Source organism: Lissotriton vulgaris, chromosome 6 (assembly GCF_964263255.1).
Source record: "Lissotriton vulgaris chromosome 6, aLisVul1.2, whole genome shotgun sequence".
NCBI lineage: Eukaryota > Metazoa > Chordata > Amphibia > Caudata > Salamandridae > Lissotriton > Lissotriton vulgaris.
In genome coordinates this window covers 1,444,316,592-1,444,344,275 of record NC_141694.1, presented here as the reverse complement: position 1 = coordinate 1,444,344,275, position 27,684 = coordinate 1,444,316,592, and the positions used below count along the sequence as shown (strand labels likewise).

At 47.8% G+C, this 27,684-nt stretch overlaps 1 protein-coding gene across 1 annotated transcript in view; it reads right to left on the bottom strand.

Annotated features, from left to right (window-relative positions):
- MTHFD1L (methylenetetrahydrofolate dehydrogenase (NADP+ dependent) 1 like) overlaps positions 1-27,684 on the bottom strand; it is an 884,753-nt gene that overhangs the window by 356,877 nt on the left and 500,192 nt on the right. Inside the window, exon 13 of the mRNA XM_086927571.1 lies at positions 1,750-1,889. Coding sequence (XP_086783697.1) covers positions 1,750-1,889 — 140 coding nt within the window. The remainder of the gene's footprint in view (positions 1-1,749; positions 1,890-27,684) is intronic.

Sequence of the window (27,684 nt, the reverse complement as noted above, 5' to 3'; positions counted from 1 at the left end):
CTCTCACCAGGTTTCAGGTTTTCTTGAACAGAAGCCCTCGTAAACCTCAAACTTTGCCTAAAAATACACATTTCCTCATATTTTTGGGATAGAAAGTTTTGAAATCTGTGCGGAGCCACAATTTTTCACCCACCCAGTGTTCAAATTCTCCTGATAAAAACGGCACCTCACTTGTGAGGGGGGCCTAGTGCCCCCGTCAGGTACACATCAAACCAGCATCAATTGGAGTCCTCGCAAGAGTTGAAAGGTTAATTCGGGTGTTCTGTATGTAACTGCATGGTGAGTGGTATTCTGGAATTTGGATGCTGTGGTTTTCCTATTCATGATGCCTTAGAGTGGGTTGCGTTTTTCATAAACCAGACTTTGTGGTAATCTCGCTTTCTGCGTGCTGTTACAAAATTGCCAATGCGGCACCTTGTCAAACCCATATCTTCGCTCGGCGATGCATACTTGCAGGGTGTTACAGATCGTTGTTGCCTATTACCAGTCTATAAAGAGACAATTGGATGCATTTCTGACTCAATTTTCTTTTTTGAGCACTAGCATGCCATATGTCCTTCCATCTGCTCCTCTCACCATGTCCTCTCGTAGTGAGCATGAGCATTTTAAAGGTGTGCTCATTTTAATACAAAGGACAACCCATCGATAGATGGTACACTTTTGGAAAGCCTTTCTTTGCACCCACATAGCCAACGAAGAGTTGATCATCCACCAAGATCAACTTCAGACGGATTTCAGCTGGGTTGCACCCCATCAGCGAGTCCAATAAGTTCTTGGGTTCTCTGTATAAAGACTTCAGAACTTGTATGCGGATACATCCCTCCCACTAAGACAAACACAGAACGTGAGGAATGGATTGCTTGGATAAAACATAGACACTGAAAATTACTCAGGACACAATCCAGCCCATTGTTTTTAGCCACTCTGTGCAGTTACAGACAGGGTCCACTGAAAACCAAGTCACTTTTCACCGGTCCCAAAAGTGGCTAGACAAAAGCTGCACCCCTCTAGTGATGTTCATCCAGTCCAAAATATGTCTGGGGCGGCTTGTGGTCTGCTGCGGGTGGGATTGGCCTGGTATGGGTTACTGAAATATTCCTTTTTGAGTATTGCAAAGACTGACTTGCATATGGTTTGTCCCCGTCAATAGTGGCTCAGTCAATAAAAAAAATACCTAGAATGCGGCATGGTGGCTGAAATCAAATCAAGCATTTCCTACCCAACTATTTGTTCTTGCCCATATCATTGAGGCACTATGTTCAAGTTCTGGGCTTGCATTAAAAAAGTCAATGCACCTCAAGTGAACCAAATGAATGAAACTTTTAGATCGCAATGTCTTTAGAAGGAAGACCTAGACTGGAATATGGTTTCCACATTACACAGAATCTTCTGGAGATCACAGTGCATCATGCTGCTCCTGATTTGTTCCAGCACTTTCCAAAAATGTACTGTGGTCTTGGAGGTTTCAGGGTTGGGGGGTCAATTTGACAATCAGTTAACATAAATGGATTTAAGCTTGCAACCTTCACATTACTGAGAAATCAGTAGACTATTTTAGCATCTAGAAGAACATCCATGTGCAAAATATATGCTGAATCAAATACACTCTTTACATGTGTTAACACATTAAAATGTACTCGACACAAAAAAACAATCCACTGCCTTTCCAACTCCCAGTCCAACACGATGATTTATCTCTCAATGTCAATAAATGCAAGGCATACATTAGAGTGAGAAAAGAGTACATACATTTGGTCCACCTCCGTGCATCTTCAAAGCTCGAACTGTTGCCACAAGTACAACTACATTGGGGACTAATCCAGACGATCTGCATTTGATGTTGAAGAATTTCTCCATCCCGATGTCTGCACCAAATCCAGCTTCAGTGACTAAAAGAAAAGAAAAAGATAAATCAGTGTGGTCATGTTGGCCAACGTTTTAAACGGAAAACAACTTCCTGTTCTTATTTCTCACACAATTAGGAAAATGCACAACTAACTTGGGTAAATGAACAGAGGTGAGGGTGCAAGTATCAGGGAACAAGGTGAGCACATTTCTAACCATCATAATTATTAATGCAGACTATGTAGTAAATTAAAATGCTTCATCCAAGAGAATACAGAAGGCCTTCTCTGAAAGGTGCTGTTGTGAAGAAAGAAAAACCTCCTTTTAGAGAAAGCCTTTAGAAAGGTGAAAATGAAGTGACTTCAGATGTGAACCTAAAAACATAACAAAAATAATTTTACAACAAGCATATTAATATTGCATTCTGTCTCCAATACCGCAGCTCAACAAGATCATCATCTAAGCACACAGCAAGTCACAAGAGCTTGAGTTGGCCAACTTATTAAAACTGCCAACTCTTAAAACTTCAAAGGTTTCAGAAATAATGGAGACAGTGCTGTGGTGGCAAAATCCAAGGGGGATATCAAACAGACATTTTATCATGCATTGTAACTCGTACATCACAGTGTAACATTTTTATTGTGTCTAGTACACTGGGTACTTATGAATCAACTTCACTCTTGAATATCTGCTACTGTAAGCGAAACATTTACTGGCAGTAAACACTAAGCTGGCAATTCGTAAAGGCATGTGTGAGTGAGTATGGAAGTAGTACTAAAGGAGTACCCTTTTAGGCGTTTGTGAATTACACCTGAAACATTCAACTCTTTATGAGAAAAAGTGCAAAGAGGGCAAAGTCCCTTTTATTTGCACTAACTGTACCTCTCCATGATATTCCCACTTTAGGTGTTTGGTATGTGAAAAACCAATACAACGAAGTTCTAAATATTGGGGATGCATAAGAATATACACATGCAAGGATAATGTTTTTGCATGGAAGTACTATGCACACATACACTTGTGGAATATTTCCATTCACAGAACCTTCACAGTGAGGAAGCTGTTTGTATAGGGGTAATGAAATTTGTAAAACTTCATTTAATGTGCCAATGTGAAGCCCACCCTTTCGAGACATGCCCTTGTAAATCCAATGAATCACGATGTTTTAATGATTTTTACAACCTTTGAAAAGGAATATGAAAAAATAAGTTATTGAAAGTTATCAGATTCTTGGGTATGCAACTTCTATATGAATATCATGCCTTTTGTGATAGTCTATGAAGAACATAAAGCATTTTAACGTTGACAAAAGGTTTCCACATACCACATACTCATACCAAATCAACCATTTTCTGCATGGTCACCCCATATTTTTTGCCATTTTGGGACTATTTCTGTTGAGTTTAGAACTCTGTGTACCATACCACTTTAAAACAGTAAAAACGTACCTGTGTGCCCTTTCTAAAACAAAAACAACAGTTGATGGACAGAATGTAAAGCAATGTCATACTGTCACCCCAGTACAGAGATCTGGGCCTAAATCCATCTTTTTTTGCTCACCATGCCATTCCAGTTTGAACCTAGCCATATGCAAATCAGTCTTGACCCTGTGCCCCATGGGAACAGTCCAGCCCGAACTGCCAGGCTAGGTCGTCCCTGGACTGGAAACAAGCATTCTAAGACCGGTTTCGGGCTTTCAGCCCTCATTAGCCAGGGTAGCTTGATTTCAGTGCCCATTCTAAAACATGCTGGACTTTAAAACTCCCCATTTGGCCTACTTAACTCCTCTACAAGCCCACACTAAATGGTGCCTAAAATGCACCTATGGCGAGGAAATGTCATACATGCTATAATGTGGGCTACAGTATATAATTACACCACCCACATATGTGAAAAAACATAGTTCTGCCAGGACTACCACTTTATTATGGCTAGACTGCGAACATTTGCCATGTAGAACCATCTATTTTATATATTCGTAAGTTACCTTTAAAGTGTGCATTGTAAACTAAAAGAGCAAGGTGCTAATGTATAAAAACAGGGCAAGCTACATATTGGGGTTAGTGTGCCCTCAATACAAAACAAGCCAAAAACTATTTCACTCTATAAATCTGGCTACACTTTTCTATAATAGGTTTAAAATTGTTATCTTCCACCTCGGCTTAGAAAAGGGCAAAAAGAATGCTTCGAAATTATTTCCTGTTTAACTTTAAAATCCAACTTAATGATGACAATATATTTTTGATGCACAAGTTACTACTTGTGTAACGATATATCTGTAAGAGACATTAGTTAGTGATAGATTCCTTACCTTAGAATATCCCCAGGCGTCAGACTGGATCCGGAAAGTTTTGCATAGCAGTACCCTTGCGCGTCGGTAGGCGTCGTCTGCGGCTCCGCGTCCGTCGTCGGCGTCATGGGCGCCGTGATGACGTCGTCGGAGATCTTAGACGCCGCCTCCGCGTGCTGACGTCAGTTCTTAGCCACAGCTTTTCCGCGCCAGAAGCGCAGAGCCATGACAAAAACCAACACTGGTGCCAAGAAACTAGGGCCCTGAAAGGGGATGACCTTAACCGTAGATATCGGTTCGCAGAACGGGGAGGATGGGTGGGTCGGTAAGGAATCTATCACTAACTAATGTCTCTTACAGATACAGTAAAAGTATCGTTACACAAGTAGTAACTTGTGCATCTGAAAGAGACACGTTAGTGATAGATTCCTTACCTTAGAATAGATACCCCAGCCATACCATCCCCGTGGTGGTGGGCCTGCGAACCAATAATCACACCAGAAAGTCCTGGAGGACGGAACGGCCAAAGTAGCCGTCCCTCCGGACTTGACTGTCCAGGCAATAGTGTCTTGCAAACGTGTGCAGCGAGGCCCACGTAGCTGCCTGGCAAATGTCCTGCAAGGGCACACCTCGGCCCAAGGCAGTAGTAGTGGCCGTGGCTCGAGTGGAATGAGCCCTCAGCCCAACAGGGGGTTCCTTCTTAGCCAAGGAGTAACACGCCTGGATGCACAAGAAAATCCATCGGGAAATGGTCCGCTTGTGCACCGCTTTCCATTTCTTAGCGCCCGCGTACCCAACAAAGAGTTGATCATCCACCCGGAACTGTTGTGTGCGATTCAGATAAAATGAGAGTGCACGTTTTGGGTCCAGACGGTGGAGCCTCTCCTCCTCTCTCGAGGGGTGCGGAGGCGGAAAGAAGGTGGGCAATGTGATGGATTGCCCAATGTGGAAGGCCGTGACCACCTTAGGCAAGAAGGAGGGCCTAGTCCTTAAAACATTCTTGTCCGGATGGACTGAAAGGAAAGGAGGCTTACAAGAGAGAGCCTGGAGCTCACTCACTCTCCTGGCAGAGGTGATGGCTACCAGGAAGGCAGTCTTCAGAGAAAGAAGGCGAAGAGGACAGTTATGAAATGGCTCAAAGGGAGCGCACATCAGAAACGTTAGAACCAGGTTCAAGTCCCACTGAGGCATCACGAAGGGAACAGGAGGAAAGGTATGAGTGATGCCCTTCAGGAATCGATTAACGATAGGGGACTTGAACAAAGAAGGTTGGTCAGGCAGCCTCAGAAAGGCTGAAAGAGCTGAAAGATAGCCCTTGATAGTGCCCAGAGCAGAGCCCTGCTGAGCAAGAGAAAGAAGGAAGAGGAGAACCTCAGAGAGAGGGGCATTGAGGGGATCCACAGCCTTTGCTGTGCACCATGCCACAAATCTGTTCCACCTGCAGGCGTATACCGTCTTTGTGGAGGGACGCCTGGCTGCCAGAATGATGTTGCAAACTTCAGGAGGCAAGTCAAATGGCCTCAACTGTCGCCGCTCAATCTCCAAGCATGGAGGTGGAGACTGGACAGGTTCGGGTGGAGGACCGTCCCCTGCTGCTGCAACAGAAGGTCCTCCTGAAGAGGCAGACGAACCGGGGGATCGACTGACATACTGAGTAGCTCGGGATACCAGTACCTTCGTGCCCAGTCCGGAGCCACAAGGATGACTTGTGCCCGGTCGCGCTTGATCTTCTTCAGCACTCTGAGCAGAAGTGGTATAGGCGGAAAGGCGTACAACAGACCGCAGCTCCACTCGCGACGAAAAGCGTCTCCGAGCGAGTGCCGCCTTGGAAATTCCAACGCGCAGAACTGATGACATTGCGCGTTCTCTTCGGTGGCGAATAGATCTAACCAAGGCTCTCCCCATCGCAGAAAGAGGCCTTGTGCCACGTCCGAGTTCAGACGCCATTCGTGATCCATCGAGCACCGACGGCTGAGTTCGTCCGCCCTGGCGTTCAGAGAACCTGCCAGGTGTTGAACCACCAGAGTCACGCCCTGATGTTCCAGCCATTGCCAGAGACGCAGAGCCTCCTGGCAAAGGGTCCACGACCCCACTCCGCCCTGTTTGTTGCAGTACCACATGGCGGTGGTGTTGTCCGTGAACACCTGCACTGCGCTCCCTCGGACAGACGGGAGGAATGCTTTCAATGCCAGACGAATCGCCCGCAGCTCCAACAGATTGATATGGAGCCGGGACTCCGCCGGAGACCAGAGTCCTCTGATCTCCGCCTCTCCCAAGTGGCCTCCCCAGCCCTGGAGGGACGCGTCCGTCACAACCACGTGCTCCGGTTGGGGAAGGGAGAGGGATCTGCCGTTGACCCAATCGCGGTCCGTGAGCCCCACTGTAGCTGTCTCGCAGTACCCTCCGAGATCAGGACATGGTCGGACAGGTTGCCCCGGTGCTGGGCCCACTGAAACTTCAGGTCCCACTGCAGAGCCCGCATCTGACACCGTGCATGATGCACCAGAAGGATGCAGGAGGCCATCAGCACCAGAAGCCGCAGCGTCAACCTGACCGAAACTCGGGATAACGGCCTGAAGATCGGAAACAGAGCCTGAATATCCCGAACCCGCTGTTCGGGCGGATAAACCTGAAACTGCGCAGAGTCTAGAACCGCTCCGATGAAAAGGAGCTTCTGAGAGGGGCACAGGTGTGATTTCGGCACATTGATGGAAAATCCCAGCTGGTGCAGGAGATCCGCCGTAGTCTGGAGGTGGCTGACGACTGTCTGGGGCGAGCCCGCCTTCAACAACCAGTCGTCTAGGTAGGGGAAGACAGACCCCTAACCTGCGCAGATGAGCTGCGACCACCGCCATCACTTTCGTGAACACCCATGGGTTGCTGGTAAGGCCGAAGGGGAGCACGGTAAACTGAAAGTGCTCGTGGCCTACCGTGAACCACAGATAACGCCGGTGGGCCGGCAGGACGGAGATGTGGAAATACGCATCCTGCAAGTCCAACGCTACCATCCAGTCTCCTGGGTCTAGGGCAGTCAAGACCTGAGCCAGTGTCAGCATTTTGAACTTCTCCTTCCGGAGGAAGCCGTTGACGCTCCTTAGATCCAAGATAGGGCGTAGGCCCCCTTTGCCCTTCTTGGGTACCAGGAAGTAGTGGGAGTAGCAACCACGTCCTACTTCTGGCCCAGGAACGCGCTCGATGGCCCCCTTGGCCAAGAGGGCCGAAACTTCCTCCTGCAGGAGCCGCAAATGATCCCCTGATACGCGGTGGTGTTGCGGTGGCATGGCTTGAGGGGTCGTCTCGAAGGGGAGGGAGTAGCCCCTTCGGACGATCTGCAGCACCCACCTGTCCGAAGTGACTGTGCGCCAGTGAGAGTGGTGATAGCGAACCCTGCCTCCCACTTGCGTCACATGGGCCGAAAAGCACGGACTAGGAGGGTTTAGAGGTGGATGCCGCGGGGGCAGATGTGGACTGACACCGCTTGTTTCCCCGACCGCCTCCACGGCGGTTTCCACGGCCGCCGCCGCGCTGGACGACAGTTTGCGGCGAGTGGCTGGCGGCACGTGTGGGGATGCCCCTTCCTTGGCCACGAAAAGAGCGAAAGGCACCCATTTGCTGGCGCGGCGCAGAGAGGCCCAAGGCCTTGGCCGTAGCCCTGGAGTCCTTAAAGCGCTCAAGCGCGTGGTCTGCCTTGTCGCCTAAGAGGCGACGGCATTCGAACGGCATGTCCATGAGGGTGTTTTGGACGTCTGCTGAAAAATTGGCGGATCTCAGCCAGGCGTGGCGTCGTACCGCCACCGTCGTAGCCATCGCTCTACCCAGCGAGTCAGTAGTATCCAGTCCACACGTGATTGAATACTTGGCTGCGTCCCGGCCCTCCACAAGGGCTTGGACGAGTTTGGCCCGTACCTCTAACGGACACTCTGGCAGCACTTCCGCCACCGTTTCCCACAGAGAGTGGGTGTAACGGCCCAAGAGGCATGCGGTGTTGGAAGACCGCAGTCCCAAGCTAAGGGACGAGAAGATCTTCTTACCATAGTTCTCGTACCTCTTGGACTCCCTGTCCAGCGGGGCCGTCGGGAAGGCGGTCTGGGAGTTAGAGGCCTGGATGACCGAACTCTCGGGGGTGGGGTGGGAGGACAGGAAACATGGGTCGCCCGGGGCCGGGCGGTGGCGTCTGGCCACGTTCCTATCTACAGGCGAACCTGTAGCGGGCCTGGACCAAGTGCCCAAAAGAACGTCCGTCAAGGCCTCATTAAGCAGCAGCAGAGGCTCCATGGAGCATGACTGTGGCTTAAGGACCTCAGTGAGGAGGTTAGTCCTCACGGCCGCGACGGGGAGCTCAAGGCCCAAGGCCTTGGCAGTCCTCATCAACACCACACCGTAGGTAGCTCCCTCCTCCGAAGCCACGGTAGGAGGAGAGACAAATCCAGTGTCTGTAGAGGTGTCCAGGCCACTGGCCTCCCCAAGGTCTCCTGTCCAGTCCATGTTAGACTGGCACTCTCTGGCCAGAGGGTCCTCAGACCCCTCCCAATCCTCCTCATCCCTCATCTCCTGAGATTCAGGGTCGTAAGTGAATGAGGTCGGTTCATAGAAACTAAAATCTCCAAACGGCGTCGAGATCGGCGCCGATAGGCGTCGACCCGACGTCGGAACCGATTGAAAGGAGGCATCGGGGACGGCGCCGCCCGAGGACGACGCCGGAGGGGACACCACACGGACAGACGCCGGGGGGCTCGTAAGGTCCACCGGTGACGATCCATCGCCAGAGGAAGGTCCAGCGGCGCCCTGCGGCGCCGGGCCCGAAGGCGCCAACGACGCCGGGGCCGCTGTACCCTGCGGCGCCGGGCCCGAGGGCACCGGCGGTGTCGGGATCGTGGGGCCCTGCGGCGCCAGGCCCGAAGGTGCCGGCAGCGTCGGGGCCGAAGCACCCGACGGCGTCTGGGTCGAAGCCCCCGACCCACTAGGGCGCCCAGACGGGTTCGCTGGGCCCGAAGGCGCCGCGGAACCCGACGGAGGAGAAAGGGACCTCATGGCCATGAGGAAACGCTCGATCCCCTCCGGCATCGCGTTCAGCCCAGGGACCGGGGGGTATGGGGCCGAACGCGGCGCTCGCGACTCCCGAGGAGCCGCGTGGGCGGTGTCACACGAACCCCTGGCCGCATCGTGCGAGCGTCGAGGAGAGTCAGAAGAGCGATGATGCCTCTTCGACTTCTTATGCTTCCTACCTGACTACTTGGACCCGGAGGAGTGGTGCCGACTCCCGGAGCTGTGACGGCTCCGTCCCCGCGACCTGTCCCTCGACCTCCCGTGGGACCAGGACCGGGACTTCACACGGCGCGGGGCCGACTGGCGGAGTTCGAGTCGCCTGCGGGACCGCTCCCGCCTGGCCTTCCTCGAAAGGGCCAGACAGTCGGAGCAGGCCTAGTCGTCATGGTCGACACCCAAACACGTCAGGCACAGGCGGTGGGGATCCGTGACCGACATGGTACGGTCGCACTCGTCGCAATGCTTGAATCCGGGCATCCCTAAAGGCACCGTCTGAGTCGTACAGACTTCGAAGTGGATCAAAAGATCACAAAAAGTTAGTCAAAAAGTGACTAGGGAACTGCTCTTTCCAGATCTGCGCTGACTGGCGCGGAAAAAAGAAGAACGGACGTCAGCACGCGGACGACGTCATTACGGCGCCCACGACTCCGACGACGGACGCGGAGCCGCAGACGACGCCTACCGACGCGCAAGGGTACTGCTACGCAAAAGTTTCCGGATCCAGTCTGACGCCTGGGGATATTCTAAGGTAAGGAATCTATCACTAATGTGTCTCTTTCAGATAAATTATACAGAAAAGTAACCTCCTCGTAAAAATGTCCTCTTGACTGCTTGGGTCAAAAGTGATATAAAACCAGTTCTGCAATCATCAGAGTTCTAGAGCTGGAATACACAGCCTTGGCTGAGAGAGTTGATGGCAATGACTCAGAGGAATATGATGTGCCCCTGGGCCCAGGATAGACCAATTGGTATTAACTGCTGACCACTTACCAGGTATTAGGTATCTAGTAGTGGACAGGAACAGTTGGAAAAACAAAAGGCAGCTTTATCACTATTTCTTCTGACCTGAAGATGCCAAGGAGGGCATATTTTATTTTACTAAAAATTATATACCTAATTTGCTTTTATGGACCTTCAAACAGCCCTCATCATCCTTTGGTCTGTTCTGTTCACATTTTTCTTCTATTCGCTACAGCATACAGCAGGCTTCACCAGAGAGTTGCTTGGGAACTACTGATAGCTCTCCAGCTACTAGTAAATAGCTCTCCTGTGTGCATCCCAGCCTTCTGAAACCTTTTGCTTGGTTGAAATAATATATGTATGCTAAAACTGTAGTAAAGGCAAAAATGTGTGTTTTTGCAGAACTCATAGGCTTAGGTTTAAAGAAAAATGGTTGAGTTTTCAAAATAAAAATTAAAGCTTTTTTGAGAGATAAATCATGTGGGGAGACTTATTACTAATATTATTACTTTCATGCCTCAGGAACAGCATTTGTTGCTGGCATGTATAACATCCGCCTGCTTTGTAAGATTTTCAAGTGGATCCCCACTGAGCCCAGGTAAACAATCACCCATACGCTCGTCAGCAGCAGACTCAACTAAGGCAAGGCACTCTATGCCGGCACCACCCAGAAACTCCAAAAGAAACATCAGAACATCCAGAAGCCTCCGCCAGACTCATCCTGAACATCCCATACCGCAGCCACATCACTAGCCACGAGAGACCTGCACTGACTACCTATCAACAAAAGAATTACCTTAAAGCTCATCACGCACGCCTACAAAGACCTCCACAATGCTGGACGTGCATACCTTAACCACCGCCTCTCCTTCTACACTCCCACCAGACACTTCTGCTCTGCCCAACTGGACCTGGCCACCATCCCACGGATATGTAAGACTACAGCTAGAGGGAGATCCTTCTCCTACCTTGCTGCACGACCTGGAACTCCCAGCCTCTGCACCTCAGGCTATCACCATAGCTGCCACAACTCAGGAAGGACCTCAAGACCTGGTCCTGCAAGTGGACTGCAGATCCTCCTACCCCTACACACTTCGCGCCTTGAGACCCTCACGGGTGAGTAGTCACGCTTTTAATAAACCTGATTGATTAGCATTCCAAACTGATAAAAACCTTTTCCTCCATTACTGCCAGCAACCCTAACTAATGCATGGAGGTGATCACATCACTGCTGGTAATCTTGCATATGGCGGTCACTAATGTTATCTTGCCTGATGTGGTCACTATTACAACACTAATAATAGTAACTCGCAATGATTTTCGTTCAACATAAGTAGCTCTTATACAAAAGGTCGGAAAACCACTGGCATAGAGCATGGGGCAAGTGGTCATCCCACTTCTTCAATTTGCTAACTTTACTTGAGTGATCGCTTTTCGTTCTTAGACATGGAGCACATCCTTATAATGAGTTGTTCACTTCAGTTACAGGGACTATTTTGGCAATGTGTGCTTTTCCAGACCCAAAAATATTTTTGCTTTTGGACGTTTTTTTTTTTTTTTAATATTGGTGAGGGCCTTGCAACTTTCCCAACAAAGTTTTACAAAACCCATTTCAAAACAGTACTGAAAGCCATAATGCTGTTATTGCTCTGAATCTCACCAAACCAGAGCCCAAATGCAAACCGAATCAACAAATAAACACATAGATTTTCTCATCGATACTGTTATGACAACAACCTATATTCAACCTCAGTTTCCCTGGACTGTATTACACTGGATGCAGATTGCCAGTTGAGTAATTAAGTGCTTACGCAAGGTGAGCATTCTGCTCGTTCTTTCTAGGGTACACTGTTTCAAACAGCATATTTCTCACACTAGTCTCCTTTGTGAAACTGCTGCTCAATCGAATTGAAACTTGTCTTTTTCTCAAGTGTCTAAGGTACCAAAAGAAAGCAGAGATTTGCAAATCTATGTCCTTCATTGTTAAGGAGTTTCAGATCACTTAATGTTCAATAGGTACTTATGACCCACTTCTCCATCTGTGTTGCTAGAGATCCTGCATAAGATGCATTTAACATGAAAACCAAATGTCAACACTGTATCAGACATTTGCCACAAAGTAGCAAAACATCTCACATGGCAAGATGCTAGAAACAATATATTACGTCACACACACCAGGCCTTAATCAAACTGCATTTTGTAGTACTACACTAACACTCCTAGTGTACTACTACAAATGCAATTCACAAATCTCCAACTGGAAACCTCCGCTCCCGTCTATTTTCTCTGTACAGACGTCGCTGCCATAATGGCAGAGATCTTCGCAGATGTAAGTATACTGCTTTGTAGCAAAATGTGGGATGGACAGTAGGATAAGTGAAAAATGGGAACTAATTACTCAAATATTAGTGGAATTAAGGTAAATTTAAGGAGGGGTTGGGAGACCAATGAAATTGAAAACATACACTTCCAATGCACTGCTAATGCTACTAATGCCACTAAAGTATAAAACAGCCTTTTGATATACTCCAGCTCAGGCAAATATCAAACAGCCAACCACTAGTATTGCAAAATACTCTTTTAGAATTAAAATAACACACCAAATGAACTATTTTTAAATTAATTAATTTAGCTTGACATTTAAATTATATATATAATAGCTGTACCCGGCCACGCGTTGCTGTGGCTCAGTCTGGTTAAATGGAAGAGAAAGAAAAGAGTAAGCGCACGTTTCGAATGTGTACCCACAAGCATTGTGAAATTAACATAATCTGTTTTTGTGACTATTGTCTCTATGCGTCCCTTGTAGTTGTTGCGCAGCAAGCAAATCGATAGGGTCTGTTCGGCCTTTCGATCAAAAACAAGCGCGTATTGTACACGCGCGTATTCGAATCCAACGTTGTTTATATATAAATACGCGTTAATGTTGCAAAGTGAACCAACTCCTCCCCGCTCCCTCCACCTACTTCCCGGTCTGCCATCCTGACACCAACTGTCCATCCTAATATATGTAGACTATTGTCTCTATGCGTATCTTGTAGTTGTTGCGCAGCAAGCAAATCTATAGGGTCTGTTTGGTCTTTTGATTAAGACTCGCGGATATTGTACATGCGCGTATTCGAATCCAACGTTGTGTATATATGAACACGGGCTTACTGGAATCCAAAGTTGTGTCAAAATTTCAAAGCAATCGGTGAAGAACTTTCGGAGATTTAAGATTTTGAACAAACGAACATTGACATTTTTATGTGTCTGTTCGGGCTTTCAATTAAAAATACACGCGTATTCGACATGCGCGTATTGGAATCCAATGTTGTGTATATAAAAACACGTGCGTATTCGAATCCAACATTGTGTAAAAATTTCAAAGCAATCTGTGAGGAACTTTCAGAGATTTGAGATTTTGAACAAACAAACATTTACATTTTAATTTATATAGATAGATTTTTAGTGATAACAAATAGTGTATAAATATTGATTTTTCTTTTTATTGAATTTAATGAACTTAATTTAAAAAAGAAGTTTAAACATATTTAAATTAATTAAAAACATAAGCAATTTTAATAAAAACGAACGAAAACCGCTAGTGAGGGAAATTGGTTTTTAAACTATGGTTTAAAAATGAATTTATGAATTAAAAAATATGAATTATTTAATACATATTTAACACACAATGATGAATTATGTTATCAGTTTCAAGGCAATATTTTGAATAATTTTAAACTTTTTCTCATCGGAGTTTATATAGCGCGAACCTGACCCGAAGGTATCCACGCGATTTACATGAGCACCAGTTGCATTACACAAGGACACATACATTTTTTTGTTACGCCGGGGAGATTAAGTGATTTCCCCAGAATCACAGGATGTTGAGCGTCCTTGCTGAGACTCGAACTCAGTTCCCCAGATTCGAGGTCTACCTCCTCTCCCCTTATTAAAATATTTGAAATAAATATTTCCCTATACTTTTGCATAGGGAGATCTTCAACCGGTGAGAAGTTACTAGTAAAACAAGTTACTTTTGATATCGCTTTCTATGGTAGACTATCTAACCGCAGATTCCTTACCATAGAATATTGCCCAGGTGTCAGACTGGATCCAGAAAGTCTTCAGCAGTAATTCGGGCATTCTGGTAGGTGATGCTGAATGGACAGGACAGGGACTCTGCAAGCTAACTCAGTGGTTGCAGTTTTGGCTCTAGAAGAATGAGCCCGCAAATCCATAGGAAGTTGCTTCCTGGCCAGTGTGTATCAGATCTTAATGCACAGTACAACCCATCTGGAGATAGTCTGCTTCTGCACAGCTTTCCCTTTCCTTTCACCGTTGAACCCCATAAATAGCTAATCAATTGATTCTGATTTTCTTCAGAACTCGGGGGAGAAGAGGTATCATTGTATAAGAGTACTGAATCCCAGTCTTGTTGGAAAACATCTCCAAACGAGAGCAGCTTTGGAAATCCCAGAGTGCAGAAGTGCTGATACTGCACATTCCTTAAAGGAAAAAGAGATGCATTTCAAAAGAACAATGAAACGTTTCGGTTTCATATTTTAAGAGAAGGCAGTGGTCCGTGGGACCACTGCCTGCTCTCAAAAAATATTTTCGCATCCATTCACAAAGGGGAAGGGGTCGAAAAACAATGGTACATACCATTCTGACTTGCTATTAGGAAGGGATGCCCTTGGCATGCCCCTTGCTGATAGTGACTAGTGAGTCACTGACTTTGTACATACCACCACCCATTTTTGCGGTTGCAAACGGTCGCACATCTGGCCCGAACTTTCTTCACGTTACACATTGCCATCTTCATGCATAGAAAGATACATTTCCATTTTAACAAATTAACGTTTTATATTCTCTCATAAACCCAAATGCAGTGCAAACACCTGTTAATGTTTAAAAGAAATAGCATAATATATTATAGGGTAAAAAAAATGAATACAGCAATTTTGGAAGTATGCACACCCTAAATGAAGATTTCTCAGGCTCCCAAAGAAAACATATAATTGGTTCAGAGGCCTAAGTGGCTTGATGATACTTTAAAATTAAACCATAATTTTTCATTCATCTTTCAGCATGATCCTTCTTAAGAACTGTCCCCATATATTCTAGTCGAGGAAACAAACACTACTGAATGTCTACGAATTATTCGATTGGTGTATGGGAAAGAAAGTTAATTTGCATTTCAGACTCTGTAAGAATTGCTTTTATATTCAGCAAGCAGATGTCCACATAAAAATAACTTCTGAATCACTCCCTCCTTTTTGAGCCCTGCAAGTAATTGCCCCGGGTTGATATTACAAGAAGCTCCATAGCAACAGGAGTAGTAACCAGGTGCCCTACACAGTTTCACCAACACAACATGACTGGGGAAAGGTTACAATTGTTCTTACTCAGTTTTGGCAAGAGTATGTTGGACCTTAATCGTGGAAATATATTTTGGTGATATTCAAATGATCCTAGTACTAGTCAAAGAAAGACTCTGGTCAAACTCTCTCTCTATGACTAGACCGTTTGCAACAGTCGGTTGTTTGATTGTTTCAGCTAATATGTAATCTACTCCTTTAACTCATGCTGTTCTAATAGTCCGCATACTGTAACCACCCTAATTGCCTAGTGAATCTTTGTTTTTATTTAAGCTTGTACTTGAACCTAAGCGTCTCACATTCTATGTAGAGCTATTTTATGTTCACCTTATCTAAAGTGCTCTGATACCTTTGGGTCTAGCTAGCGCTATGTACAAGTTACTTACCTTCGGTAACGATGTATCTGGTAGAGAGGATTCTAGCCGCAGATTTCGTAACATAGAATTTTTCCCAGGCGTGAGACTGGATCCGGAAAACTTTTCTGCCACAGCATCCCTGCGCGCCAGGGGGACGGCACCACGTGACTCCGCCCTAACGGCGTCCGCGTTCGTGACGTCAGCGAGGATACACAAGTCCCACTCCGGCACGCCAACGTCAGTTTTCTTCGGAGAACTTTTCAGCGCCACAATGCGGAGCCATCACAAACGAAACTGTGAGAATACTGGAACAGTGTGCGAAAAACCAACTATACAGAAGGGAAAGAAATGAAAGGTGAGGAACAGCACCATCCATAATAGTGCCAGGCACTAAGGCACCAAGTCATGGAATGAAAGAATAGAGCGCAGCTACTGCAAGCAAGCCTGCAACCAACATAACAGACTCCCTGGAGGCAGAAAGCATGTGAAAAAGGGCACAGCAGACGAATAAGTCTGCAACCACCACCGGGAGCCAAGAAGGGGTCCAAGGCCAGAATGGAAGAGCAATGACAAGTCATCCCCCCACAACACCAGCGGGGGATGCCCTAAACGAACCACGGGTCGGGATCCAGCCAAGGGACCTCAACCCCAAGGACTGTAAGAGTCATAAGTGCAAGCAACACAAGGAAGCAGGGTACAAACGAACCCTAAATTGGAGACCAAATGCATGGGCACCGACGCACCCAGGCATTCGTCACCCAATTGTCAGAATGAAGGAATGCAGCAACAACAACAACTAGGCGAGCATCCTCCTAGGGAGGGAGTAAAAAAAAGGCACTCTCAGAGGAACGCCGTCCTGAAGCCGGCGAGTGCAGAAGACCGAGAAGGGTCCTCGTAGAAACAGGGAGGAAGGGCGGGTCATGAAGGAATCTGTGGCTAGAATCGACTACCAGACACATTGTTACCGGACACCTTAGCCATACCCAAAGGGGAGGAGGGTCTGCGAGAAGACAAGCACAAGACCCCCGGCAGGGGACCAGTCAGGGGGACAGGGAAAAATAGCCCCGTCCACTGCAACAGGGGATGAGTCACAGGCTCTAAGCTGAAGAGAACCTCAGCATCGTGGAGGAACACCTACCCCAGAGGGGATGTATTAGAACGACAAAAAAGGCAACCCAGCCTTTACCAACAGGAAAAGCAAGGGTAATACAAAGGAGGCCAAAACACCTCAAGCCCAGTCAACGTCCCAGGGACCTCCACCGGAAGCCCAAAGGTACTGACAACGCAGAGGAAGAAGAGCCACCTACAGACTCCAAGGAGAAGAGGCAGAAGCACGGTGTTAGACCTGTCCGCCCTTTGGGTGGTCCCTCCTAATTATTTATTTATTTTTTTGTCCCCTTTTTGCCCCTCATATCCTTTCATTTTTATGTCTACTGAAATTTTTGGTGTTGATCTAGGGGTTAGGTACTCTTTGACCTTATAGTTTTTCTATCCTAGGTGCCTTTCTGACTCAATCTACAAGACACACAAAATGGTGGCTTCCAACTGTCACAACTGTTACCTCAGAACCTGGTGCCATTGGGTATTATGAGGAGTTCCAGAACTTTCTGGTCCACTACAGACCTGGGCTATAAATATTGGAATGTTGTGCGGCCATTTTGTGCGGAGTGAGTGGAGTAAGAGGACACACAGGGCAAGAGCAAGCTGAGGTCCAGGCTGAGGTGTGAGGAGGTGGGCGCGTGGAAGAAGATCTGACAGCCTCTGGGGGCTGCTTGCCTTCCCTGCCCGACGCCCTCCTCATCCATAGATCTGACCCGGCGGAGCGGTCTCCTTACGTCTTTCGTGAGGTACCTGTGAAGAGTGTCCTCTTCCCCAACAAGGAGCGCTGGATCAGATCCAGGTGGATCCTACAAGTAAGAGGGGCAGGAACTGTCTAAAATCGGATTATTGCCAAGAAGTCGGGCACACTTGAAGAGTCAACTACCTAACCGGTAGACTTTAGTGACAGAGCAGTGGGTTTCCCTCAGCAACCGAGACTTCCACCCTATTCCCTTCGCCCTTGCTATCACCTGGAACCTTGTGCGTCCAGCTTCTCAGCTGTCTCGTCTGGAGCTTACCCTCGTATTGACCATTGGGTGGTGTCATCGCAGCCGACTTTGGGCTGTCCCGCGCTCCCTGCGTCCCTTGGACTCACCGCCGCCAGCCCGGGTTGAGCCTCGGAGGTGGGTGCGTTGTGGGTGCGCTGTGGGTGTCATTGGTGCGCCGGTCCCCCTGCGGTGAGGATCCTCAGAGCCGGCACAGACAGGAAGCGAACACCGCCTCAGGACTGGTTGCCAGGATACGGAGGCCTGACAAGAGCCCCGGCCAGCGTTGGTAGGAAGAGCGCCGGAAGGGGTAAGGCGGGGCTGGAGGACCCGAGGGAGGAGTTGACCCTCAGTGTAGGCAAAGTGCGCGGAGAGCGCTGGAGAGGCTGAAATCGGAGCGCGACCTGCCTCCATTGATTTAGCTGTCAGCCGTGACAGAGGAACCCTGATCCCTTGGATTTCCGGGATCGGCGGTACGCCTGACAGAGTATCACGCCTTGAAGTAAGCAGGGTGTTGGGCTTAGTGAGAGGGGAGGCACCGCACACAGAGACCTCTGCCGGATTTGAACGGATCAGACTCCCTGGCCCCGGAAGGAGAGAGTGAATGGTGGGCCCAGGGGAAGGAGACCAACAGGGTGGCACTGTAGAGATTCCCATGCTACGAAGGCTCTGAGTGCCGAGAAACTGACACTGGCTGCCGGCAGCTGTCTTAGAATTGGCAATCGGTGAAATATCAATTGGGGGCATGTTGGTGGGTTTGAAGCAATGAGAAGCTATGGTTGTCTAACGGTGTGAACCACACTACACTGCCAAATTAATTTCTGAACTGCCTTTATTTAGCGAGTGTATTGCACTAATAACTTTCTGCTTCTAGGCATTCTGCTGCTTGGTTATTGATACATACAGTTGTTTGGTATCTTAATGTGTGAATTGCTACAGAGTGGCCTATCTGGCCTGTGACTCTCATTCCTTTTTGTATGGAAATGAATCCTTGATAGAAGTGGATTTTCACAGTTACCCAACAATGCTATGACAAACCAAGATTCGTCTAAGTAATGAGATCTAATGTCATGATATGATTTTATAATTACAAGTGATCCAATAGTAATGTTTAAAATGTTAATTTACTAAATAGAGAAGCAACTGAGAACCTAATTGAAAAGAAACCTAACAGAATATTTTTATAAAACAGCTCTTATTTTCCTAAAAAGAAGTGGTGTAGTGTCATTTTTGAATGGATGGATGCTAGGTTACTGTAAGGGTGTGACACAAGCTTTACACTTTTGCCTTTTGGTTTGACTGTCGTACACTGGGCCAGGCTACCCAAGGTGATCTGGAGACCCCAGGTCCAACATAATTGGTGTCCAGTGGTGGGATAGAGCTGTGCTTGCGTCCACTCTATAGTAACGTAGTATAATCCATAGACCTGCACCGGGAGTTTTCTCCTAGCGGACTCCCTAATTATATTTTTGTTTTTCCAAATTTACTCCTGGTGGTGGGTGGAAGTAGCTTCTGAAAACCTTCCAAACTAATTCCTTTCAGGTGGCTGTCCTGAACTCCCTTTGGCAAAGATGGAATTCGCTCTGGAGGAGTTAGAAACCTATACTGTGGCTCAAATCCGAGAATTTTGTCAAAATATGGGAGTGTTCTTTCAGCGTGGTGCTAAGAAGGGGGAACTTCAAACCAGCTTAAGAGCGTGGGTGGCAGCCCACCCAAATGGGAAGGAGGAGGAGGAGGCAGACAGGGACACTGTCATCGGGGTAGATGTGTTGTACCAATCTGAGAGGGAGAACTTATTGACAGGTCCCAGAACACTCTCAGGAGAGGGCAGCAGTGTCTCTGCGAGAAGCTTGACTGAAGCCGAACTAGCAGATAGAAGGGAGGAGAGACAGTTAAGATGGGAGTTGGCAAAGCTGGAGAAGGCGAGAGAAGAGAGTAGGCTAGCTCACGCGTTGAGCCTCAGAGAATTAGATAAAGGCCCTGCAAGTAGGGACTTCCAATTCTCAAAATGGTGGCAGCGAACCTAAGGATTTTACCATGGAACCCAGACCCTATTTACCAAAGGACGTAGTCGCCAGTTACAGCACAGGGGATGGTATCGCCAAGTGGCTGGCTGCCTATGAGGTCTCCTTAAGTGCCCATGGGATACTGGAGAAACACTGGGGGGTGGCTTGTATAAGTACATGCCTCCTGCAGGGAGGGACACACTCTTGGCCCTGGAGCAGGGGGAGCAAACCCACTACCCCACCATGAAAGTGGCGCTAATCAGAAAGTTTGGACTGACTCCAGAAAAATACCGTCAAAAGTTTAGGGGTAGTCACAAACTAGGCACACAGAATTGGGTGGATTTTTTGGACTACGCAAAGAAGGCATTAGAGGGCTGGGTGCAAGGCAGCGAGGTAGGAGACTATGAGGGGTTGTACGACCTTATTCTCAAGGAGCACCTACTCGAGAAATATTTTCCCGAGCTGCGTCAACACGTGGTGGACAGCAAGCTGACCAACCCCCGGAAGCTTGCAGAGGAGGCGGAGATCTGGGCAAGTACCCGGGTGTCCTCGAAGGGGACTGGAGGGGATTCCCAAAGGGCCGGACAGGGCACCCCCCAGAAGAAAGAGGGGGGAGATAAAAAGCGGGAGTTCTCAAAAGGCCCCCAAAACAGTTTGCAGGGAAAGGGAACAGGATTCACTCCTAAGGCTAACCCGCCCAGAAACCCTCATCCTGGCCAAAGTCAGCAGCCAAGGGTTGTCCACTGCTTCGAGTGTGGTGGTGTTGGACATTATAAGGGAGATGTCAAGTGCCCAAAGAGACCACCCCCTCCCACTGGAGGAAAAGCCCCGGGAGTAGCTAGTGTAGTGCTCAGGGAGGAGTTGCCCTTAGATAAGGGGAGTGAGTGGGCGGGTGTCACCTTAGTGTCCCTGGGGGATCGGGAGATGGTTCCTAAGATCCAGGTGCCCTCAAATACTGCAAAGTATGGGCAATGGGTCACCATCAATGGCCAAAGAGGGGAGGCTCTGAGAGGCACAGGAGCCAGTATGACTATGGTAAGGAGTCAAATGGTGTCTTCAGAGCAGGTGATTCCACATGTACTCCACCCCGCCGCGATGGCTGATGGCAGATTGGGCCACTACCCTGTGGCCGAGGTTCCCTTTGAGTGGGAAGGGGTTGCAGGTTCACTTCGAGTTGCTGTAAGCCCTTCCGTGCCAGTCGATTGTCTGTTGGGAAATGACATGGAGCACAATGCTTGGAAGGAGGTGGAATACCGGACTCATTCGGAGTTGCTGGGTACACCTGACTGGGCCCGTGCAAGCACAAGGTCCGCGACTACCCGGAGAGGGAGTTCGCCTGGGCTGGAGCCTGGAATAATGGCCCAGCCCGCTGCCAAAAAGGGAAAGAACCGAGGTCAGGAGAAGCCTGCTTCGGCTTCCACGCCCCACAAGACAGATCGGCCACCTGCGGTGGTAGACCAGGAGTCCGTGGAGGGGGAAGTAGTCTCCCTGGAGGACTTACCTATCCCTGCTGAGTGGCATGTGGAAGGAGGGCCTACCAGGGAGGAGCTCTGTAAGGGTCAGAAGGAGTGCCCTACCCTTGAGGGACTGAGGCGACAGGCCGAAGCCCAGGCAGCAGGGAACGTTGCTGGGAACTACCATATTTACTGGGAGGAAGGGACTCCTCTACAGTGAACCGAAGGTACCTTTGCCCGGTTCATCACGGGCCTTGGTAGTCCCTCAACGGTACCGAGCCTTTCTTTTAGAACTGGCTCATGAAATTCCCTTGGCAGGACACTTAGGACAGGACAAGACCTTTGCCCGGCTTGTTCCCCACTTTTACTGGCCTCAGATGAAAGTGGCATCCGACACATACTGTCGGACGTGTGTATCCTGCCAAGCCAGTGGGAAGACAGGGGTGAAACTGAAGGCTCCCCAGGAACCACTTCCTGTCGTTACCACCCCCTTTGAAAGGGTGGGCATCAACATTGCGGGGCCATTGGATCCACCAACTACGGCTGGTCACAGGTTTTTCCTGGTTCTGGTGGATCACGCCACGCGGTACCCAGAGGCAATTCCTCTGAGGACTGTCACTGCACCTGTAGTGTGTAGGGCCCTGATGGGGATCTTTACCCGTGTGGCTTTCCCCAAGGAGGTTGTGTCTGACAGGGGGACCAACTTCATGTCAGCGTACATGCGGGCTATGTGGAAGGAGTGTGGAGTTACCTACCGGTTCACCAGTCCTTATCAACCCCAGACCAATGGTCTGGTGGAAAGGTTCAATATGACCTTGAAAGGCATGATAAGAAGTCTGCCTGAGAGCCTGCGGAGGAAATGGGACGTCCTCCTACCCTGTTTGCTGTTTTCCTACAGTGAAGTGCCGCAGAAAGGAGTGGGCTTCAGCCCCTTCGAGCTTCTGTATGGGCACCCTGTGTGTGGACCTCTCAGCCTGGTGAAGGATGGATGGGAAAAGTCTCCCAGGAAGCTTCCCCAGGATGTGGTGAGCTACATGCTGGCTTTCCGGAGCCAAATGGCAAAGTTGTGGAAGCAAGCTTCTGACAACTTGGAAGCCAGCCAAGCAGTGATGAAAGAGTGGTATGACCAAAACGCTCACCCGGTGGAGTTGGAGCCTGGCCAGAAAGTGTGGGTGATGGTGTGGTAAATATTTGATTTACCGTCTTAATTTCTATGCAGGTAAGTACTTAATCAATAATAACTCAATCGGAAAGAAAAAGGCAGAGTCCGTGGTGTTAGAGTTCTTAGGGGTTTTATTCCTTAAAAAGGAATGGTCATGACCTGGATATCATGTTCCTGCAACCACAGGGGTTCAGGAAGGGATAGAGCAATATTTTATTGACAATACATAGCTTATATACTTGACTTGCATTATAGAAACCTATGCAGTAGGCGTAACAGCTGAGAGAAACAAGATAACAGCATCCACGTGATAGTGGTACGTAATTAGAAGGCGTGAACTGGGCGTGCACATGGAGGTGTGTACTAGAAACGTCACAGATAGGTGTCACAGTGGGTGGCAACAAAGCAGAATTTTGTAATGTCAGCAGAAATCTGAAGCATGGGTGCGCGCGCAGCTGCATGACGTATGATTGACGTGAAACAGACGGGTGCAGGGGACTTGACATTTACACTGGCGGAAAGAGACAGAAGTCTGGCATGTCAGATCAACTCGTACTTCTATCATATCTGATATCTGATGTTTGGGAACCATACTATCTAGAGGGAAAGGTCTCTGGGGCAGAAGCTGTTCTATACTGACTGTGAGTGCGTGTATAAGCGCCTAAGTGTCTGCACGGGATGCGAGGGGCATGGGCCTTCCATGGTAACAGAGACTATGAATTACTTGCATGGAGACAGTGAGGCCGGGCCTTTCGCCCTGCAGCTGGGGGGATGTTTACTTAAACTAGTAGGCAGGAATGCAGTTTCGAGGAGCGGAACAGATAATTCGAAGGTTGAATACAGTCTTGGCAGGCAGCAGGTTGAGCTAAGCGCCATGGGCCGCACAGGGAGTAGGACAGAGGTCACGAGTACAGAGGCTGCCTGGGCTGAGGCTTTCAGAGTCAGAAAGCAGAGAAAAAAGGCTCGATGGCAGAATTCAGGGCCTAGTTTGCCAGAGCTGAAAAACGTGTAGAGTACACCATAAAAAGACGTTGGCAAGGCATACTTGGAAACGGAATATTCAACCCATTCAGGGTGGGTCTGAAAGAGGACATGTTAACGGTGGACGCAAATGTATTTGCGTCTTCATAGCTGGCACAGGAGGGAAGTTACATGCACTTCAAGCTGGTACATGGAGACGGTGGGGACACGCTAGGGAACATTACTTGACCATAAAATTTATATTTCCTCATTCCCTCCTTGTTCCCTACGGACCCTTCATGATATATCGATCCTCATGAATCGATCAGTCTGTTCTTGTAACATCATTTGCTCATCTTTCTTTCTTTCACGTTTTGAGAGAAAACTGGAATGTTCAATGCACGATGTGGCACACAGTCCACATATTGCTGGCCCACACTGTAGGCACAGGCAACAACTGAATACTATGACGAGAGCAATGCCTAGGAAGGATAGGATCTTCCATCCCCAAGCGGTTAACGTTGTCCAGAACCAACCGGACCAAGTCCAGGTGCCTGGATTCTGATGTATCAGATTTGCAATTTTATGAAGACGTGTAATAGCTTGATATACTGTTGGCGCGTTTTCTGGAATGAAAACACAGCAACTTGACCCGATGACCTTACAAGCTCCGCCTCTGTCTGCCAAGATGACGTCAATAACAAGACGATTCTGAAGGACAACAACCCGCATGGCGGACTGCTCCTCTGTTAAGTTACCCAGGGCGGAGGCAGTTTCATTCACTACTGCTTCAAGTGTTCTAGTTAATCTGCGGATTAGCTTACTATTTTGGACGGGGCCTGTGAAGAAAAAGAATCCTTTATTGAAATCTGTGTATTGCTCCCATGCCATTTCAGTATAGTCGACAATCGGGAGACCTCTTCGGAGTCTATTCTTTACTAGATTTGTATTTCTGTGATAATCAGGAGGAGCTAGAAAAACAGGTGGCAGAAGGAATGCAATGTAACAGGTACCATCCCAATCTGGAGGTAAGCGTATGTATGCGGTATGACCACAAACAAAGTAGGAATGACGAGTAGCTCTAAAAGAAGATTTACCTTGGTCACTGAATTCGACCACAGTGGTACATTTGCTATGACCTAAGTGTACTGAACCCTTCTTACTGACACATAATTCACCTGTAACTGGTAATACTGACATAGCAGGGAGAACTGGAGCGGCTTCTGATTCAACAGTAAGAATCATAAGGTTAATTGTATAATTACCTAATCCATATACTTCATTTTCTAGATCAGTTCCTATTCTAATGGGAAGTCCCTTCTTGTCTGGATAACAGGCATTAAGCAGAACTAAGTTCAAGTTTCCCCAAACCCAGCTCTCTTTAAAAACAGCAATATCAGGATCTACGGAATTAATTATTCTAAACCAGGCACCACAGGAGCCATTGTGTGTGAACGGGTACGGAAAGAGGGGCAGAACTCCCTTGTATTTCTGGTAGGGAGGGAGTCGGCCACATATCCAGCAGTTTGTAGCGTTGTGAGTCTGATGGGAGTGTGTAACATACTAATGAATATGTGGTTGCGCAGCGCAAGTCTGTAAGAAAGTTCATGAGGAGGTAATTCACTAAAGGAATGTTCAGCAGTGTCATTATAAGCAGATTGTTCACGCTTGAAAATAGGATAATATATAGAAAGCAATATACTGGCAACAATAATCAGAAGGCTTAGAAAAAACATAATCAATAATGTCACTATACAGTGACTACGGAGTGATTTGCAATATGTACGCTTCTTGAGTTGTCTCTCTCTCTCTCTATCTCGATCTAGGGGATACATGTCAGAAACTATTTAACCGATTCACCTAGGGGAGGACTTAAACAATTAAACTGTCTGACTTGCTAGATCGGAGTTTGTCTGTACTCTTCTTGGGGAGTTTTGTCTTGTTTCGGAATTTTAAAGTCACTAGATTCGATACAGTCTTTGGAAGGGGTGAACGAGTCTTTTCCTGGCATTAGTTCATTGCATTTTTTTACATGGCTTGTGTGGATCCACCCCTTTCTCCCTTCGATTTTTATAGCGGTCCTCGTTGTGAGAAGGACGGTCTTCGGCTCTTTCCAGCGGGGCTCCAGCGGACTTTTCCTGTCGAAGTTCCTAACTAGGACCAGGTCTCCTGGACGGACATCATGCGGCTTTACATCTGTGTTGTCAGGAAAGGCTGCGGCAACCTGTGAACGACATGATTGGAGTGCAGACATCAAGGAGGCAAGGTAATCTGTCAGCATATTACAATCAACATCGGTAATTTTCTTCGGTATGGGCGTCCCCCACATATTCGGTGGTCTGCCAAAAACCACTTCATACGGGGATAGTCCTGATCGCGAGTGGGCGACCATCCTCATGTAGAACAATGCAACTGGCAGGGCGACTATCCAGTCGACCCCTTTTTCTTTACAAACTTTAGCAAGACGGGTCTTTAATGTCTGGTTATGCCTCTCTACAAGGCCTGCTGCTTCGGGATGTCGGACACAATGGAATCTCCACTGATATCCTAGCAGAAGGGAAACCTGCTTCATTAATTCGGATGAGAATGGCTGTCCGTTATCTGAGTACACGACACGAGGCAAGCCGTACCGTGGGAAGAATTCACGAACCAGCTGCCTGGCAGTGGTCGGAGCAGTGTAATCTGGGACTGGATATGCTTCGGTCCAACGGGAAAGTGCACAAACAATTACGAGGACATATTTGAATCCTCGACAACGGTCCATCTGGATATAATCCATCTGGAGGACTTCAAAAGGGTGATCGGGAGGATGAAATCCACCTAGCTCTACAGGGACGCTTTTACCTGGATTGAACTGACAACAGATCATGCAAGTACGCACTTTCTGTTTTGCTGCTGCTCGTAAGTGTTTGTTATACCAGAGATTCTGTAAACTGTCTAACATCGCTTTCTCTCCTAGATGTGCTGGACTATGTGCTGTATTGATTATGACTTGAACCATAGAGTCGGGGAGAAACCATGTAGATTTTCCCTTCGTCATCCATCCTTGATCTGTCTGGATCCCTCCTAGTTCGGTCCATTTCTTTATTTCATCTGCAGTAGCATGTGTCTGAATATCGATTACATCTAGGGCGGGATCCCTGTCATACAATGTGTCGGTACTATTGGCTTTGTCACGTCAGTTATCTGGGTGTGAGTCAGTGCTGTATGTTTTGCTGTCTGGTCTGCCAGGTCGTTACCCTGGGAAACAGAATCTGTAACTTTAGTATGTGCTTTACACTTCATGACGGATATGCCTGAAGGCAGATGTATTGCTTCTAACAGTGCTTGAATGAGGGGACCATGTTGGATCTTGGCACCGTGAGAGCTCAAGAAACCTCGTTCTTGCCACAACATTCCGAAGTCGTGTACGACTCCGAACGCATAACGGGAATGTGTGTATATGTTAACATTTCTGTTTTTGGCTAGTATACAGGCTCGGGTCAGAGCAATAAGCTCTGCCGCTTGAGCAGACAGTGTATTAATACGATATGTTTCTTTGACTTCAGTTTCAGTGGTCACTGCATATGCGGCCACTAATTCTCCTGTACTTGTTCTCATACATGAACCATCCACATAAAGTGTCAGGTCTGGATTTGTCAATGGAACATCTGTTAAGTCTCGTCTGGGCTTTGTTACTGCATTAATGATCTCTATACAATCATGCGGGGCTGGTTCTGTCATTATTGAAGGTAATAATGTAGCGGGGTTCAGAATGCTGCAGCGTCTGATTTCTATGTGTGGCTGGAATAGTGTTAATTCATAACCTGTCAGTCGTGCTACAGTCAAGTGTTGAGTCTGGGTTCTGTTTAAAAGAACCTCTACAGAATGTGGAACTTGTACTGTTAATTGATGTCCTAAAACAATTGAGTCGCTCTGTCTGATTGCTAGTGCTGTTGCTGCTACTGACTTTAAGCACGCAGGGAGTGCCTGGGCTACTGAATCCAATGTACTTGAAAAATAAGCGCAAGGCTTATGTGAACCTGCTTGATCTTGAGTGAGGACAGACAATGCTGTACCATCACGTTCTGTAACAAAAAGTGTAAAAGGTTTGCTGTAACATGGTGTCGCTAAAACTGGTGCTTGACATAAAGCTTTCTTTAATTCTTCAAAGGCTT